The sequence below is a fragment of the Struthio camelus genome, chromosome 15 (assembly GCF_040807025.1).
Source record: "Struthio camelus isolate bStrCam1 chromosome 15, bStrCam1.hap1, whole genome shotgun sequence".
NCBI classification, from domain to species: domain Eukaryota; kingdom Metazoa; phylum Chordata; class Aves; order Struthioniformes; family Struthionidae; genus Struthio; species Struthio camelus.
Window position 1 is genome coordinate 9,774,389 of NC_090956.1, and position 17,011 is coordinate 9,791,399.

Consider the following 17,011-nt stretch of genomic DNA (forward strand, 5'->3'; position numbering starts at 1 on the left):
GCGGGGCGGGGCGGGGCGGGGCGGGGGGCGGTGACGCCATCGCGGCGCGCGGCGGGGCGGGCGGCGCGGCATGGCCGCCGCGGGGCCGCCGGCGGGGGCTGCGCGGAAGCGGCGGCCCAAGGCGCACTTGGCGGCGGCGCGGGCCAAGCGCGCCCGCGGCGGCGGCGGCGGCGGGCGGCAGCTGGAGGCCGGCATGCGCGGCATCCTCATCACCTGCAACATGAACGAGCGCAAGTGCGTGGGGGAGGCCTACAGCCTCCTGGGCGAGTACGGGGACCTGCTGTACGGGCCCGAGCAGGTGCGTGCGGGCGGCCGCGGCGCCCCGTAACGGTCGGCACCCCCCGCTCACCCCACTCCCCCTCACCGGGGCGCCCCGGGCCGCGAGAGGATCAAACCCACCTCTCCTTCCCCAGTACACAAACGACGCGCTTGCGCTGCGAAGTTGCTTTGCCCAAAGGCAGCGCCGGCTCGGCGAGGCCGCCCCACGCCGCCTCTCGCCAAGGGGTCCCCGCCAGCCCGGGGCTGGGTCCTGCCCGGCGGCCGGTTTTGCCCCGCTCCGCCCTTACCGAAGTTTGTGACTTGTGTGAACAGTTTTCAGATCAAGAGGAGCGGCTGTCTGGAAGCGAAAGGGAAGAGGACGACGAAGACGACGTCGAGGCGGCCCTGAAGAAGGAGGTGGACCAGATCCGCGCCTCCACGGAGCGCAAGCTGCGGCGGTTCCAGTCGGTGGAGAGCGGCGCCAACAACGTCGTCTTTATCAGGACGCGGGGCATAGGTGCGAAACCGGCGCCGCCTGAGGCTGCGGGGATAAACCGCTCGCGACAGCGTTAGCGACGCGCCACAGAGCGCGACTTCTGAGGAATTAGCTTATACCAAATATAGGGTTTCTCCTTCCCTTTTGCTTCCCCACTGAATTTTGTCGTTACCAGAGTCACTACAGGTAGTAGTGGCTTGGCTTTGGCAAAATAATCTTTGATTATCTGGTTTTGGTATAATAAAACAACTCTTTTTCAGAAAAGGATTTGATGCTGACAGCAGCGCGGCCAAGCATGCGTTTTCCCAGCTTATTATTTAAAGAGGGGAGGAGGGAAGAAAATGCCTCCAATTTGTTTCTCATACCTAGTTGTTTTTCTTGTAGAACCTGAGAACCTGGTGCACCATATATTAAAGGATATGCATACTACTAAAAAGAAGAAAACAAGAGTCATTCTGCGCATGTTACCCGTTTCTGGAACTTGCAAAGCTTTTATGGAGGATATGAAAAAATACACGGAAACGTTTTTTGAGCCTTGGTTTAAAGCCCCTAATAAGGGTACTTTTCAGATTGTTTATAAAGCTCGTAATAACAGTCATATGAGTAGGGAAGAAGTAATCAAAGAACTGGCAGGTATGTATATATTTCACATAGAATTAAAAACAAGTATATAAGCTGCCCACAACTGCATTCACAATTTAGGTCAGATTATTCCAGCAAAGTAGGCTTAATGGGCATACGTTTTTGTTGCTAAAAATCTTAAGTATGTTGAATTACAAAAGCTTTTTTCCTCTAAGACTGTGAAAAGAGCTTTGCAGGAACATTCCTTGTTGTGTCTTAGGCAACGACAAACAGAAGAGAGTGCAGGATTGAATTCAGTTGGGAGTAACAGTTATGTGTGCTTTGAAGTGACTGCTCTCAGAGTTTTTCTCTGAATGCTATATTGAAATAACATGTTTCTATTTCACCTGAATATATGACTCATGAAATAGCTTTACCTTAATTGAGTATTTGTTTCTTGGTAGGTGCAATGGAATAAATTTTCAGTTACTCCAGTCCTCCTACTGGTGGCATCTTCTAAGAGTACTGCTCTGTTCTGCTATTTTAAGTAATTACAACAACTAGTAATTGGTTACAACTAAAGGGAATGTTGCTTTCCCTCTCTAACCCTTATTCTTTCATTAGGGTGTGCTAATGCTATTTTTCCATCTTTTAAACTATTTCTTTTTTTTTTTTTTTTTTTTTAACAGGAATTGTGGGCAGCCTCAATCCAGAAAATAAAGTGGATCTTAATAACCCGCAATATACTATTGTGGTGGAAATAATAAAAAACGTCTGTTGCTTGAGTGTAGTGAAAGACTATGTTCTATTCAGAAAATACAATCTGCAGGAGGTGGTGAAGAGCAACAAAGAAGATGCACAGCAAAAGCCATCAAACGTGACAGAAGAAAAAAACTCGAAGGTAGTAAAACCAGAAGTGGAGGAGGAGGAGGAGGAGAACTCAAAAGAAGTAAAACAGGAGAACAAGAATGAGGGTGAACTAGAAACCAAGCCCGAGGGGAAGGATATGCTCACAGTGTAAAAAAACAAAAAAACAAACAAACAAAAACCCCCCAAACACGATAGAAGGGAAAGAGAAACACAAAGGAAACCTATTTAAAAAAAAAGCTGTCCTAGAGGAGAGTGGGTTTTCATTTGAAATCTTGTTTTTTAAGTCCACATGTGTAAGAATTTTAATGCTCACTCTGTATCTGCAGGTGGAGCTGACTTTATTGCAGACATAGCAGTGTACAAAAGAAAGGTGAAATTTGCTGTCATTCTTCTACAGCTTTGTTCTGCATTGCCTTTACCTAGCACAAAAAATGTGTGTGTATGCACGCATATGTAAACTGACTCTCCTTTATTGTATCTGATGACTACAGAAAACAAAAGGCAATGCAGAATCAGCCCTAGCAGGATGTATTGACAGAAATGAGAGATCTGGACAAGGCAGTTGTTTGCAGAGGGTTTTTAGGCAAGTGAGTGATCTGACAGTTTGGGTGACTGCAGAACTCGCAGATATATTTTCGTATGTGAAAAACAGAATGAGATAAAAACTCCTGATCTTATCCTGTATGATAAAGGGATACCCACTCACCCACCCACCTCTCTGCAGGGATATGTTAAGTTTTGAAAGTATATGGGAAGAACTGCTATGATTAAAATACTTGAATATTGTGAGAGAATTTACAATAATAGATTTGTCCATTCTAGAGCAGTAGAAGTGCAGGGCAGGCATCGCAAAGAATTTTAGCAAAAAACTGTGTGTGTGTTTACCATAGCTGTGTATGCAGCAGTTACTGGCTTAGAGCAAATGCTCTATGTACTTGCTGAACAGAATCCTTTCCAGTAATTTCCTGCAAATAGCCTTCTGCTGCTCTTTTCAAAGACATAATCCTTGTGGGGGGGAAATAGTCCTTTTTGTTCTTATTTTTTCCTTAGGCCTCAAAACTTGAATTTAAATACTGCTTGGAAACCGCTTATGAAAGCAGCTTTCTATTACACCATATTGGGTGGGGGTAATTTTTTGTTCCAGTTTTAGCTTTACAATACTAACTTTGTTTTAGATTGAAAATAATGTCTAGCAGTGCGTGTTTCTGTTGTCAGCAGTTTTTTGGCTATCCCAGTGAATTTAAAAAACAACTAAAAATAGTGTCGCTATGATCTGCTTTCCAATAGGATTTGGAGTATGCTTTCTATTCAACCTTCTAGCTTCAGTATTTCATTTCTAGCATAAAAGCCTGTGGGTCATAAATGGAAAAAGACTTGTCTTGAAGAATACCATTCTGTTACTTGTCTTGGTTTAACGAAAAGGATGTGTTCAGGTTTCTCAACAGTGTTTCTTTTAGAATTTCCTCTTCTCTCAAAATTGTTTTAGAAGTTGGAAAATTAAGAGGACTTTTTCGCTAGTTCTGTCCCTTCCCCTCCATTTATTAAAAGTCTGCTTTCTTACCTCCCTTAGTGTTTTGTTTTTTTTTTTTTTTTAAATCTTAAACCTTTTGTGTCTAGATTAAAACCAGTAATGTCTCGGTCACACCTAGGAAAGAATCATTAGAGAACAAACACAAAGGCCAACTCTGAGTGTTTATTGGTGGGTGATGCTGATGATCAGGATTAAAGACTGCCTACTTGCATTACCCAGGACAAAGGCAGATCCATGGATCGTTCAGGGTTTTTTCCTTCTACCTCTAGCTCTGCCGCGCACAAGATCTACGCGTCTTCCGAAGAAAATGCTGAATAGCCGCCAACCGTTTGTCAAGCCTTATGTCTGACATTTAGAATATCTTAAAGATGTCCACGTTCTTCTACTTCTGTTTTTTCATAATTCACCCTTGATAAATGTTCATTGTAAATACATTCATTCCTAAATCTTGAGGCTTTCAAGATTCATATAAGCAGGGTAATTAATTTGGATGCATGCAAGATCTATAGCCTTCTCTGGGAACTTCATTACCTGCATCATGATTTTCTCATTAAATGTAGTAAGCCTCTTGTGAATTAAAATATCTGGCCTCAGAGTGTTAACAAACTGTGCCTTCAGCTGATAATCACTTCTACACATACCACAGTTCTGAAAAGGGGCTAGAAGATGCTGGGTTTTTGCATATACCTTGTTAGCTCTGCTTGATTTTTGTTAAGCAAGAACACAAATATTGAAAGTTCATACAGTTGGGGTTTTTAAAGCTTGTGCATTATCACATAATCACTGTCTAATGGGTGAAACATAATCCTATGCTGGTACTTACAACTGTAAAGGAAAAGCTCCATTATGAGTGGAATTGGTGGAGGCAGGTTTTTTTTTTTTTTAGACTGCCTAACAAAACTAAATCTGTCCCCACTCCTTCTTCCTCAGTTCATTCCGTCTGATTTTTCCAGTGATTGTCTTTGGCAGCTGCTGGACAAATTCAATCTGATGCAAGAGGAAAAAAGTAAAATGAATAGACTTGGTTTATAACATTTTGACTGAGAACAGCAGAGGTCTCCGCCTTATTTAGTTTAGATAAGAATACGGTGACTGGGGAAATACTACTTTATTTAAAAACAGATTGGAGTTATCTATTATTTTCCACAATATCTTGGAAAATAATGTTTGTCATTTTTATTGCATAGTACCTATTTAGCTTTTTGTTTTGTTTTAAAATCTGATGCTATGAGCTGAGTCTAATCTTTTTGTCTGTAGCCCTTCCCCTATTAAAATAGGTGATTTTTATTTTTAATGTCACTCATATTTACTTGCCTTTCTGGGGTACTTGTATGGAGCAGTGACTTTCTTCACATGCTCTTGCAATTCACATGTCAGTTCCTTTGGATCTTGTGACTTAACAGAAGGAGATAAGACCACAAAAGCTTTTACCACCTATGAAGGGAAAATAAATAAGAATTACAGTATTAATTAAATTACAGCAAGCTAGCAAATGAGGCAGTTAGTTGAGAATAAGCAAGGAGTGCCTGCAATACAGGCTTGCTGTTTCAGACCTGTGCTGTAAGCAAATTTAAAAATGGGACTAAAGAATGTTTCTACCTTACATCAGTCCAGGTACTAAGTAGTACAAAATAAAGTTTCAAAATCTGCTTCCAAGTTTGTAAGAGTTCTGTAAAGGGCTGTTTTAAAGTTTTTAGACTCTAGGGCTTTTTCTGTAAACCTATGTTGTCAAATTAAGGAATATAATTCTCTAGGTAGTGGATGAAATTGTACTTCAGTTCTGACCACAGTTACCTTTATACACCATGGCATGTTGTTTAGGAAACTCGTGATCGTATTGGTACATAAAAAAATAGATACAGAATATGGGGCACACAAGCTATTTCTGCTCCTTTAGCTGTTGATACAGTGGTGGAAAAGTTTGTATAGCTGTACTAAGAGTCTTGTGAATTCAGTGGAAGTTGAGTGTAACCTCTGTGGCACAAGCTGCCTTATGAATGGGAAAAGGACCGTTAATTACCTCTCCCCTGATGGGATCTGGGCTGCTGACAACAGCTGACTCAGCAACAGCTGCGTGCTCTATCAGGGCGTTCTCTATTTCAAATGGTCCGATACGATACCTAGGAGAGGGAAGTTAAATGCTTACTAGTGGAAAGATGTAGTTATTTCTTAGACATTTCTTGGCACTTTGACTGAAGTTTACACACCCAGAGGAGATGATGACATCATCAGCCCTCCCTGTAAACCATATGTATCCATCGTCATCCATGTTCCCTCTGTCTCCAGTGATATAGAAGTTTCCACGGATTGTTGAAGCAGTTTTCACTGGATCATCCTGTTGACAAAGCAACAATTAAATATTCTAAATACTAAGAAGCCTTAAGCTGAGAGATGAACTTTGCCTGCCTCTTTGGGCACTATCCATTGTATCTTTCATTGCATTCTCCTTGTCTAAACACTGTAAGAGCTTGTGCTTGCTTTTTAGAGGGGAAAAATGTATCACATGGGCAGATACAGAACTGCAGGTCAAAGAATGGGGGAGAGAATGGAGGTTTCACCTAGTCCTTGCTCAGTCCAAAAAGAAACACCTTATTTCTGTAACGTTATAGCTCTGCCTCTGTGAGGGTGTATCTTAGTTGAAATGTGAGAAATAGAAGAGTCGCTATGTTTTTACCTAGCCCTGATTCAGCTGCTTTTCCTTGGGGTGTTTGTAACTGTACCCTGGCTGAGTCACCAAGTTTGAAGAAGTTCAGATCTGAGCAGTGCAGTTCAGATTCTTATCAGCTAAGCCTTGTTGTACGCTTTTCTGGCTAAAAAAGGATAAAGAGAAGCTGTGAGAGGAACAAATATAAACACCCCGCATCTGTACGTTATTTGGGGTATGTTTCAAGATGCTTCTCTTGCCTTGTGAGCTGGCTGTAATTATGAAGAGGAGAGCAGTAGTGAAAGACTGGTGCGCCTAATACTTCTGCACCACAAACAAGGGGAAGAACAAGCAGTGTAGGAGCTGGGGAGCTGCACCCTGGAAATACGCTAGAAACAAGCATCCTTTCTTTTGAAATTGGAGAGAGGGGATGCAGCTTGGCAACTTGTTTTGGGTACTAGTGTTACAGAAGTCAAGGTGAGATACTTGGAGGAAGTGTTTGCATAACTAGCTTTACCTGAAGTTTGTGTTTTTTGCATCTTGCTGCCATCAATACTTGAGCTAGCACCTTCAAGTCAAAAAGTCACTAAGCCAAAAAGAAGAGCCCCAGCTCTTTTGTGCTGCATCTACTACTGTTGATATAAATACATTCCACCCTGCAGGCCTAAACCAGCTTTCTGGAAATTCACTGTTGACTTACCAGGTAATGGCTGAAAAAAGTAAAAGGCCGCTTGGCATTGATTTTGATGGCAATGTCTCCGTCTTTCCCAGGAGGGAGAATGCTTCCATTTTCATCTACAATCTGCAATAAGAAAGGCACATGAGTGATTATAGTTTTCGACTGTAAGAGGAAGGCACATGAGTGATTTCATAGTTTCCCATTGTAAGAGAGCTGTGTTCTAAACACTAACCAACCAATGGGTCAACCAACAAAGTTTGACTCACAGCCCGAAATGCCACTGCACAGTACTGAAGGTTGTACTGAATGTTGTACTTTCCTGTGTTTTACTTCCCAAGAAATCAACAGCAAACAGAAAAGGAGACCAAAATACCTGAACATCATAGGGGGGAGTTGCCTTTCCCAAGGAGCCTGGCTTAATTTTCATTCCTTTCATAGTTGCACATATAAGTCCCTGTTGCAAAGGAGAAACAATCAGCCCAGGTATTTTTTTTTCTTGTCATTCCTGAGGTTATTCCTGTTCTTCTACTGTGCTCACTGTTGAGCTAGCATAAGATCTAAATCGTCTGTCTGTACGAACCAAAGTATTTGTGGACTTCACTGAAAATCTTGGGCAAAAAGTTTAAGATAGTTTAGAGCTGAAGTCTTAGAAGCAGTATCAAAACCAAGTTGTAAGTGAAATAAAAACCCGCTGGTAGGCATACGTACTCTAATGTGATTTTTTTTTTTTTCTGGTCAATATCTATAGCAAAGTTATATATTTACCAAGAAGAATGTTGTATACAAGCCCCCTGAGAATTTTAAGTGATAGTTGAGTTGTAACACTTTACAAATGAAGCTGAACATACGATTTCTGTCTGGCCGTAGCCTTCATAGATATCCAGTCCTGTTTGCCTTTTCCACTGTGCCATCACTTCTGGGTTGAGTGGTTCCCCTCCGGTCAAACAGTGCTTCAGTGCCTTAAATGTGTAACTTCATGGACAAAGGAAATTGCTGAGTATCAGAAGACAGCTGGGGACAAACTGTGCTCTCCCTGACTCCCATATATTGAACCCGGTGACTCCAGGGCATGCCACACTCCCTTAGAATAAAGGTTAGGGTTGGCAGAAAGCCTAGCACTCCAGCTGAAGTGGGGTTGGAAAGGGGCTGCCAAAGGAAAGGGTGGGCAGCAAAGAAAATTAGGTGCTTTATGGTCTGGGCTTTGCTTGGGCTGGTGGTTATCTAAGGCTCAGCCTATGGACATGGCAAGGTGACAGTTAGGGCTGAGAAAAAGCCTCGAGCACCAGTTGGACTGGGGCTGAAAAGGGTGAGCTGCACAGACACATGGACTGATGGCAGTGCAGCCACACATGTCACTTCCAGGGCTGAACACTGTCCTCTGCATTTACTGTCTGCGACACCTCAGAATTCGTCTTGATTTGCCACCTCTCTGCAACGCTAATGAAAGCACTGTGCCTCCTGACAGCCCCCTGTCTTCAGCACATTTTTGCCACCACTCTGAGCTTAAGTGGCTATATGGGCCCACAGAAAGCACTACTAGACAGCAGACAGTAGCTTGCACAGACATGGTGACAGTCCCACCGTTGACAGGAGGAAGGTACCTGGTGAGGTCATGCTGTACCAACATACGGTAGCCGGTTGGGGCACTGCACATGGTTGTCACTGGATACCTGCACAAGGTCTGACAAATTTAAAAGAAAACAGAGGTTAAACAACATCGTTCTGGGGGAAAAAAGTTACTTCTAACTATTAATTTCTATTCTGTATTAGGGCACAAATTATAAGGCCTGATTGTAACCTCAATTACATGGACAGCCAGAGTAACGGCTGTGACTGTCAGCGTTCAGTTACAGTGTCACAAATGTCACCTGAAGAGGTGACACATTGACAGCGATGAATCAGCGGTGTGCTGTGTTTGTCCTGACATTCACTTCAAGCACACAGACAATCCCTTGGTGTGAAAACCTGGCTCTGGAGGCACAGTAAAAGTTTTTCAGGTGATGTCGGTAGAGCTCACATTTCACCCTTGGACAAAATCAGGCACTTCAGAATGGAAGCACCTAAAAATTAGAGGTTTCTTTTGAACATTTTGCCTATGTCAGTCTTTCCTCTGGTCCCATACTCTCTGAGAGGGACAGCCTTAATGCGTCGGACATGCTGCAGTGTCCTCAGCTGTCCTGACACAGGGCCTGACATGCAGTACAGCCCGCAGAGCCAAATCCCCAGGAGCTCAGGCTGGGTCGAGAGTGATGCTGTATTAAACACTTCTTTTTTGACAGGTAAACATATATCCTCCTTTGGCTGGAACTGAACACAGAGGACACAAGTGCCTTGCTAGCAAAATAAAGATCTCAGCTGAGCCTCTGTTTTCTGACATGTCTTCATTTCTCATCCATAACACTAGCAGATGATTCACAATCACTCAGGTGGAACTTAGCCCCACTTTTTAGTGTTGCTTTTGTCTTCAATGATATTTGCTCAGCAAGAGGGACAGGCAAAGGAAATAAAAGCAAGGGAAAGGCCTCTCATTCACCAGTCTTCGCTCTAGCCACACCATGGGTAGAGCAGCCTCTACCGTCTACTGCACTTTGTGCTGAGATGTGAAACCCTAGGCATGTTGCAAGCAAGTGCTTGCAAGGCCAAGAAATTTATAAAAAAAAATGAAAACCAAACTAGCAGCCACCATTTTTAAAAAGAAAGTAAAATTGAGGGTAAAAATCCCCAGATAAACCCTATGTGTTAGGAACATACAATTTTCCATGTAATGTGCTTTGAGCCACTCTCCTCTCTGTATGTCACAAGATTAAATCTGACATTGGCTTGAGAAGCTCGAACATAATTTCCTTTAGGGACAAGTCGATCTCACTCCTTTAATGTTTTCCAGTACTGATTTGCCTTTCCAAAGGGTCACAGCAGCTTACTTAAAATATTAATTTACATGTAATTCAGCTCATTTATCATTTCAATACTGAAATACAGGAGGGCAGACATTTAAGTAATGCTACTAACTCCCACTGACTGGAAGCAGCTGGTTATATCCTATGCCCAAAAAAGTCATGCTGCAAAATCCTTCTTGTATTGTATTCCTAGTCAAAGTACAATCACCTGTGGTTATGCTATCCTAAAACAGCTAATCCCATAAACCCAAGGGACTCAGTGTTTGTGGCCTTCCAGGAAAACAACATGAAATATGAGTAACTGTTCATTGTCAGCATGGTGTTCTTACGTTTAAGATTGCTCCTGGATCAAACTGTGGCATGGCATGTACAAAAACACATGTACCCTGGGACCACGGACCAAAAATACTTCCAATAGCGGCCTTTACCCAAGCAGTGTCTGACATGTTCCACAGGATGTCTGAAGGAGTCACATTCATCCAATATCTGTTGGAGACAAAAGTGATTAATATGAAGGAGTCCGCAAGTGGAGATTCAATTTTTTATTTTATTTCCTTAGAAAGGCATGGTAAATTTGATCCAAAACTACAGAGGTCAAATAGATACCTCTTGCTTATCCTTTATTTCGTTAGCAAAGATAAAGAAAAGCAAATGATACTGTAACTTATTCATTGAAATACGTTATTTAGCCTGGATTTAAATAGGTAAGTTGTCATTTCTAAAATGGTGCCATATACCACATCAAACAAGAGCCATGTTTCCTAGGTACAATTCAGCTGAGGACACCAAAAGAAATTACATGTCAGTACCATGGGAGGCTTGTCATCTATCAGAGTTGTATCATGTACAAAAATCCGTCTGTTCGCTTCACATATCAGAGCTGTAGAGGCATAACTGAACTGAATGCTTTACCTTCCACAAAGGAAAAATCCCAGACCAAAGCTTCCGTAGGAGTGTTCGGCCATTTTGGGGGAGCCTGTGGTGCCGCTGGTAAAATAGATTGTCATCGGGTCCTGGCTTTTCGTCTTCACACAGTTATAGACAGCAGGGGCAGCCCTTAGAAAAAAAGAAGGTTATATGAAACAGTGGCTGATGTTATTCAGCGAACTGAGCTTGGATCCTTTGCCTGCGCCTGGCACCCGTGAGGGCTCCCTGCCCAGCTGCTGGTGACACTCTCTACATGACTGGTGCAGTTCCAGATAACGTTTATTTATTATTTCAAATCGTTATCCTCTGCCGTGGACCCAATCCCTGCAATATTAGCCCAGCACGAAAGCGGATTCATCAAATCCACTTAATCAAATTTTACTAACTCCAGGAGATTTGAGAACGCAGTGTTACGGCTTCCTTGGTCTTTCAGCTCGGTGGCACTGAGGTGGGCAACTGCTTGAAGGAGCTGGCAGAAATACAGTGAGACAACTGCTGTACAGGCAATGCTAGCTAAGATTTCTGCAGCTGTGAGGGCACATGCAACATCCTATAAAGCTCTTAAAGGGATTGAAGAGCTTGGATCCCACCCTGAAAAAATATGGTTTTAGTTACATAGATGCTTTTAACAAAAGGTCAGCTGGCAACCTCACACCTAAGGCCTTGGGCACATGGCAGCAGGGTATTTTGCTTTCCTTCCCCACCAGGCTTCAGCACCCCTTCTGTGGTCAAACATACTGCAGCGCGCGCAAGCTACTCATCAGGTGCCGGTTTTGGCAGCTGCAGTTCAGTACACAGTGAGGTGGATTCCTAAATGCCTTAGGATCATTTTGCAATGTCCTTTTTCAGTCTTTCGTAATGAAAGGCCATCCACATAAGTCTTACTATCATCAAGTTTTAGGAATATGGATTGGTGCAATATATGGAGAATGTTTTTATTTGAGCTTTAGGGGGTAACTAGGCCACAGCTGTGAATGAAAGAGGCTTTCCTGTCTACTTTTTCCATATTATTTCCCAGTCATATGTAACAAACTTAAATGTCGTAAGACTGTATTTATTTTTTAATTACCCATTTGGCTATTCCCAAATATTCCCCTTCTTCATGTAAAAATGATTAAATTGCCTTCTCTCCCACCCCCTCAAAAGCATCTAGTTCATTAACAAGACAGAAGTATATGTGTAAACAATATATTTTAGAGAAATAGTCCAGTTGAGATAACTGTCATGGAGCTAAGGCAGCGGACACTCACTTGAACAAATCACTGAAGTTCAGCCACTCAGCCCTGTTGCTCTCAGATACAATTAGCTTCGTTTTCAGAGACTGGCACTTGGATGCGATCGAGTCCACTGCGGGAGCAAGTGCATCAGTGGTAACAATGCACTTAGCCTTCGAAGACAGCAATCTATAGCAAATGTCTTTTGCTGTCAGTTGTGTTGTCCCTGGGATGATGATAACACCTAAAAGTACAATAAAATGGAAAATTTATTACATATTTTTCACTTTCCGTCCTGATCACTTCATAGCTTCCCCTGATCTGTTGAATGCCAGCACCATTCAACCCAAAAATGAGGTGAGGGTAAAGTGAGTCATACATCCCTGAGCAGATGGACTCTGCTTCTACTTGAATACAGATGTGCAGATGGGAAGCACAAAATTGCTTCTGTTTCTATGAGATCCTTTGCCCCAGGCACAACGTAAGTATAAAATACTACTCTAGGGCTGTAAACTTCTCTAGCAGCTTTAACTTAAGTCTAGCTGAAGTTAATTCAAATTGATTTCTAAATCCACACAAGCCACAGAAAGTGAAGGAAAAGCAATGAAGGTAATTCTATTAGTCATAAGAGACTACTCCTGTCAGCACCTTTGATTGTCAAAAGTTCAAGCTACAAAGTCAAATAAGAAACGTAATTGTAAATGAACTGTTAACCAACTGTTGGAACAAGCATTACATACACGATTAGGAATGCTATAATTCACCTGTGCGCATGCAAGCCACGTTCAGCAGCCACCACTCTGGAATTCGGGGTAGAATCACTATAACTCGGTCTCCTCTTTGCAGATCACAGGGGCCAGAAAGCACGTTGGCTGCTTTTTGGGACAGGAAACCCAGCTCTTCGAAGCTCCACTTCACTTCATTTCCTTTTCCATCTATCCACCACAGGGCTGGGTTTGATGGTCCCTTTCGTTCCTACACATAACACAAGGGTAAGTGACATGCTGGTTACTTCAGGGGCTCCTACAGTCCCTTGCAAATTTTCTGTGATACTGCAGACAGTGCAATTTGGCAACATTACATGTTCTACGGCTTTGCAGGGCGGGGATATTAAGCACAAGTTTAGCTTTTGTTTAAAAGAACCCTTTCAAAAGGCACCTATTTAATTTGGTGCATATATCTATCTGATTTGCAATGGCATTTCTGCTCAAAAATTATTTAGAGGCTTTTACGAACCCAGCACTACACTCGCTGCTGCAGCAGACTCATAAAGAGAAAGACAAAGCACCATGTCCTCTCTAATGCTAAAGCAAATTGCCTTTCCTTTTTTGTCAATGTAAGATTATGCTAAAATGGAAAGTGGGGAAGAAATTCTGGTCCTACTGATGTCAGTGAGTTTCACCCTTTGCTCCAGGGAGGCCACAGTTTCACTTAAAATACTGAACCCACGCGGTCATAAATGCAACCTTTTCTATTTGAGACCACTTGTCCAGGACATCACTTGCAAAATTAAAGTATTCAGGCACTTCCTTTTCACAGCGATTGACGGCTTCATAATCTGAGAAACTCAAAGGTGCAAAAGCCCTGTGATGCTGGTGGAATAATCTGCAGAGTGTCTGGATGCTCCAAGGGGACCGCAACACTTGAAATTCAAGGAAAATCTTCATGGCACAAAAGCAGGTATACAGGGGATTTTTGCAATGATAACCATCAGAGTTTTTTGATTATTTTCTTCCTACAAGAGACAGAAAAAAATCAAAATAATAGTGTGATGTACAAATGCCATACTGAGCTGTCAGCCACAAATGGAAAAAATGTATACAGAGCAGAAAGTCTACCTCTGCATGACATTTTATCCTATCCCTCATGGGTAAGCTAGAGCCCCAGTGACCCTTTTAATTCTCCTGTTTTTCTCACTGTCCACAGATTCCTCAGAGAACTCCCCTCCCAGCTGATAATTTCTCTTCTGCCCAGCCAAAGAAGGGACTCGAACCTTTGGATGCATGTGACAGAGTTCTTGCCGCACTGTGTGACCACTGAGTTTGGATGAGTATGGTTGCAGCTGGATGTTTCAAAGAAAGACTTGGATCCAAAAGGTCATGGAAACAGCGTGAAGATTTGGCCCAGGATTGGAAAGATGAACCCCTGGAAGAAAACATGCCCCAGAACTACTTCCAGCACCGCTCGGGACTGGCTGCTCACTCAGTCCTGGAGATAGCGTATTAGGAATGTTGTAGTTTTTACTAGGGGAAAATGGGCACCTAAAACAGCTTTGGATTCGGGAGAAACTGTTCTCAGCTGAGACATTAACTAGTAAATCCTTTTTACTTTTGATTAGCAAATCAAAAAGCCTTTGAGGAAAAGTTCTCTGCTTTACAAAAAAGCAAAGGAGTTTTCCTTCGCAGGCTGTCGGTTGGTCCTCACCTGTTTCTCTTCTTGCTTCTGTCTTTAAATAGCTCCCAGATTCAGGACAGAAGCCCAGTTCATGGCTACCCTGGCTCATTCTTCCCTTGCAGTCTCTGTTCTTGAGGTAACGTACACAACCTTGCTCCCAGGGGCTTGGATTATTTATTGTTTGGACACAACGTGCACGACAGAGTGAGTGAGAGACTGACGCTGATTGATAACGGCTCTGGGTGCTTGCTGGGGATCAGCGCCAGGGACAGGCTGCAGCGGGGGTCTCATCAGTCCAACAATTAAGCTGGGTGCCAGCAGGGACACCTCATGCTAGGTGCCACAGCCTCTCCCCGCGCAGCGAGGGCATGGACGAAGTGCCCTGCCACCAGCCTGGGGAGGTCCCACCTTGCTTGCCTGAGTAGGACAAAGAAAACACTGGTGACTTTGACACAGGGTCGTATCTTCATATCTTTGGATGTTCTTTGGTGTACCTTTCTCATAGCCCATCTGTAAAACTACCGCCCCTGTTTAAAACCTCACCACAAGCCTCTTGCTCTCATGATGCCAGTAGGAACACAGACCTCATCCTTCCCATCCCAGGGATTTCTTTATTTAAAATAAACAAACGAAAGTATTCCAGAAATCCACAACCACCTCCTTGTGTGTGTAGTTAACCTAAAGATCATTCTGGTCCTTTTATACCTCTTACCTTCCCACCCCTATTCCTTCCTCCCATTTATGAGACTTTTCTGGGGCGTCTCATCCTCAATCCAGCTGTCAGCTTGTCAGGACTTGGGCACACTATTCCCATGTGTTAGGCATCAGGGACTCTTACCCGCCCTGCAGAGCTACCGGGGCAAACAGATTTGTTTACAGGGTGGATGCCATCTTCTGTCCCTGGTTTTGGCCTCAGAATCCAGGGTATGACTATCACACACTACTATTCAAAGACCACGGTAATTCCTAGCAGGAGCGCTGCAACAGGGTGTGTGCTTTTAGCCCATATGGAAGATATGTGATAAGTTTCCTTATTGTTGCTTTTCTTGCTACTGCAACAATCATTAAGCAGAACATGGTTCCACAGTGCTCTGTTTGCTCTGCTTTCCTTGCACCCAAAGAAAAAATTATGAACCCCACAGCACTTGCCTTATTATATCAATCAGATAGCAAAGTATCATGAACAACTCAGAGGTGGTTTTCTACATTCTATTATTGACTGGCTTACTGGACTAATGCCTTTGCCATGTCTGCGCTTAGCCCTAAATATACACAGTCATTTGGTTTCACAAAATGGCAGCTGTAGTCGTGTATTACAACTGAGATGTACATATGGTGCTCGTGATACGTTCAGCCTCAGAGACTAAAAGACAGATGGAGACTTTTTCTTTTTTCGAATTATCCGTTTGTAACACACTTATTCTTATCTTCATTCTTAACAGGTCATGCAAGAAAAGCCTGATTCCAGAACTCACTGTAAATCAGTGAAATCCTTGTAGAAATTGGCTATTGTTTTGTTTTTCTTTTAAATCTGAGCTAGCGAGTGGAGGCTCAGTCCTGGAACATGCTCCTGAAGAGAGAAGCTACTTCTTCAGTTTGCTTGATACAAACCAGAGGAGTATAACTGCTCTCTAGCCACTTAACCTCCTTCAAAAAAGTGAGACTCGTGTGAAAAAAGAGGAATAAATCAGATCTGCTTTAAAGAGTTGTTTTAACGTTAGCAGAAGGCATCTTTCATTTTTGAGAGGATTAAGTATTTGAACAATTACAAAATAAATACAAATTTCTTGGGTTGTTTAAAAAACAGGTTGTTCTTACCTGGAGATGTTATTTCTAATCAGGTGAGATTTCTTTTAACTCTTCTAAATATATCTTGCCTAGTAGTTATTGGCAATGTCCTCTTTGCAGCATCCCTGTCCCCTCCAGGATCACTCTAGTTCTCTGAACAGCTGTAATCCTTCATTAGTATTGCATGTCACGTTCCATGGTGGGGATTATTTCCTCCTGAGAACGTAGATTTTCTTTCTCCAATTACCTTTTGAAGAAAGGCACAATCACTGAAAAAGGTGAGAGAAGATGGCAATAGCATGAGTACAAATGATTGCATTTCTGGTTCATTGCCTTTGGAGAATGGATAATCCACCATATATTAATCTATAACTCTATTCCACAGCACCGACGACTCTGGAAACCACAACAGTGGGGATTTCTTTTCGGATCCTGGAGTTAAACACAGTGTGAGAATTGGTATGATGAACATACATGAAGATTCTCATAAGCCTGGTGCCAATAAACATCACCTGTAACATGCGATGGAAGTTTCACCAGAGAAAACGCAGTTCAGAAGTGGTGAGGAGAACAATGAAAACTCCACACTACAGAGCTATTGCTATGAAACAGGGTGACAACGAAGAGATGAGACACAAAATCTGTTCTCTGGAAGGCAGTAACATAACGCGCAAACTACAGCTATTGAATTATGAGAGGCTTAGTTTAGGTGAATCTAGTGTAGTCACAATATAGCACGTTACTAATGCCAC

The 17,011-nt window shown here is 42.7% G+C and overlaps 2 protein-coding genes across 2 annotated transcripts; one reads left to right on the plus strand and one right to left on the minus strand.

Annotated features, from left to right (window-relative positions):
• The first annotated feature begins 70 nt into the window (after positions 1–70).
• Positions 71–3,749, plus strand: THUMPD1 (THUMP domain containing 1). Its single transcript, XM_068908938.1, has 4 exons — positions 71–298; positions 592–775; positions 1,139–1,387; positions 2,005–3,749. Exons 1-4 carry the CDS (start codon positions 71–73, stop codon positions 2,334–2,336), a joined length of 993 nt encoding a protein of 330 aa, XP_068765039.1. The 3' UTR covers positions 2,337–3,749.
• LOC104149671 (acyl-coenzyme A synthetase ACSM4, mitochondrial-like) lies at positions 2,244–13,744 on the minus strand. Its single transcript, XM_009683418.2, has 13 exons — positions 13,544–13,744; positions 12,842–13,052; positions 12,114–12,321; positions 10,849–10,992; positions 10,266–10,422; positions 8,641–8,720; positions 7,888–8,011; positions 7,413–7,493; positions 7,061–7,162; positions 5,924–6,051; positions 5,737–5,836; positions 5,031–5,150; positions 2,244–4,703 (listed from the first exon to the last, which is right to left on the minus strand). Exons 1-13 carry the CDS (start codon positions 13,742–13,744, stop codon positions 4,617–4,619), a joined length of 1,743 nt encoding a protein of 580 aa, XP_009681713.2. The 3' UTR covers positions 2,244–4,616.
• Between the last annotated feature and the right edge of the window lie 3,267 nt (positions 13,745–17,011).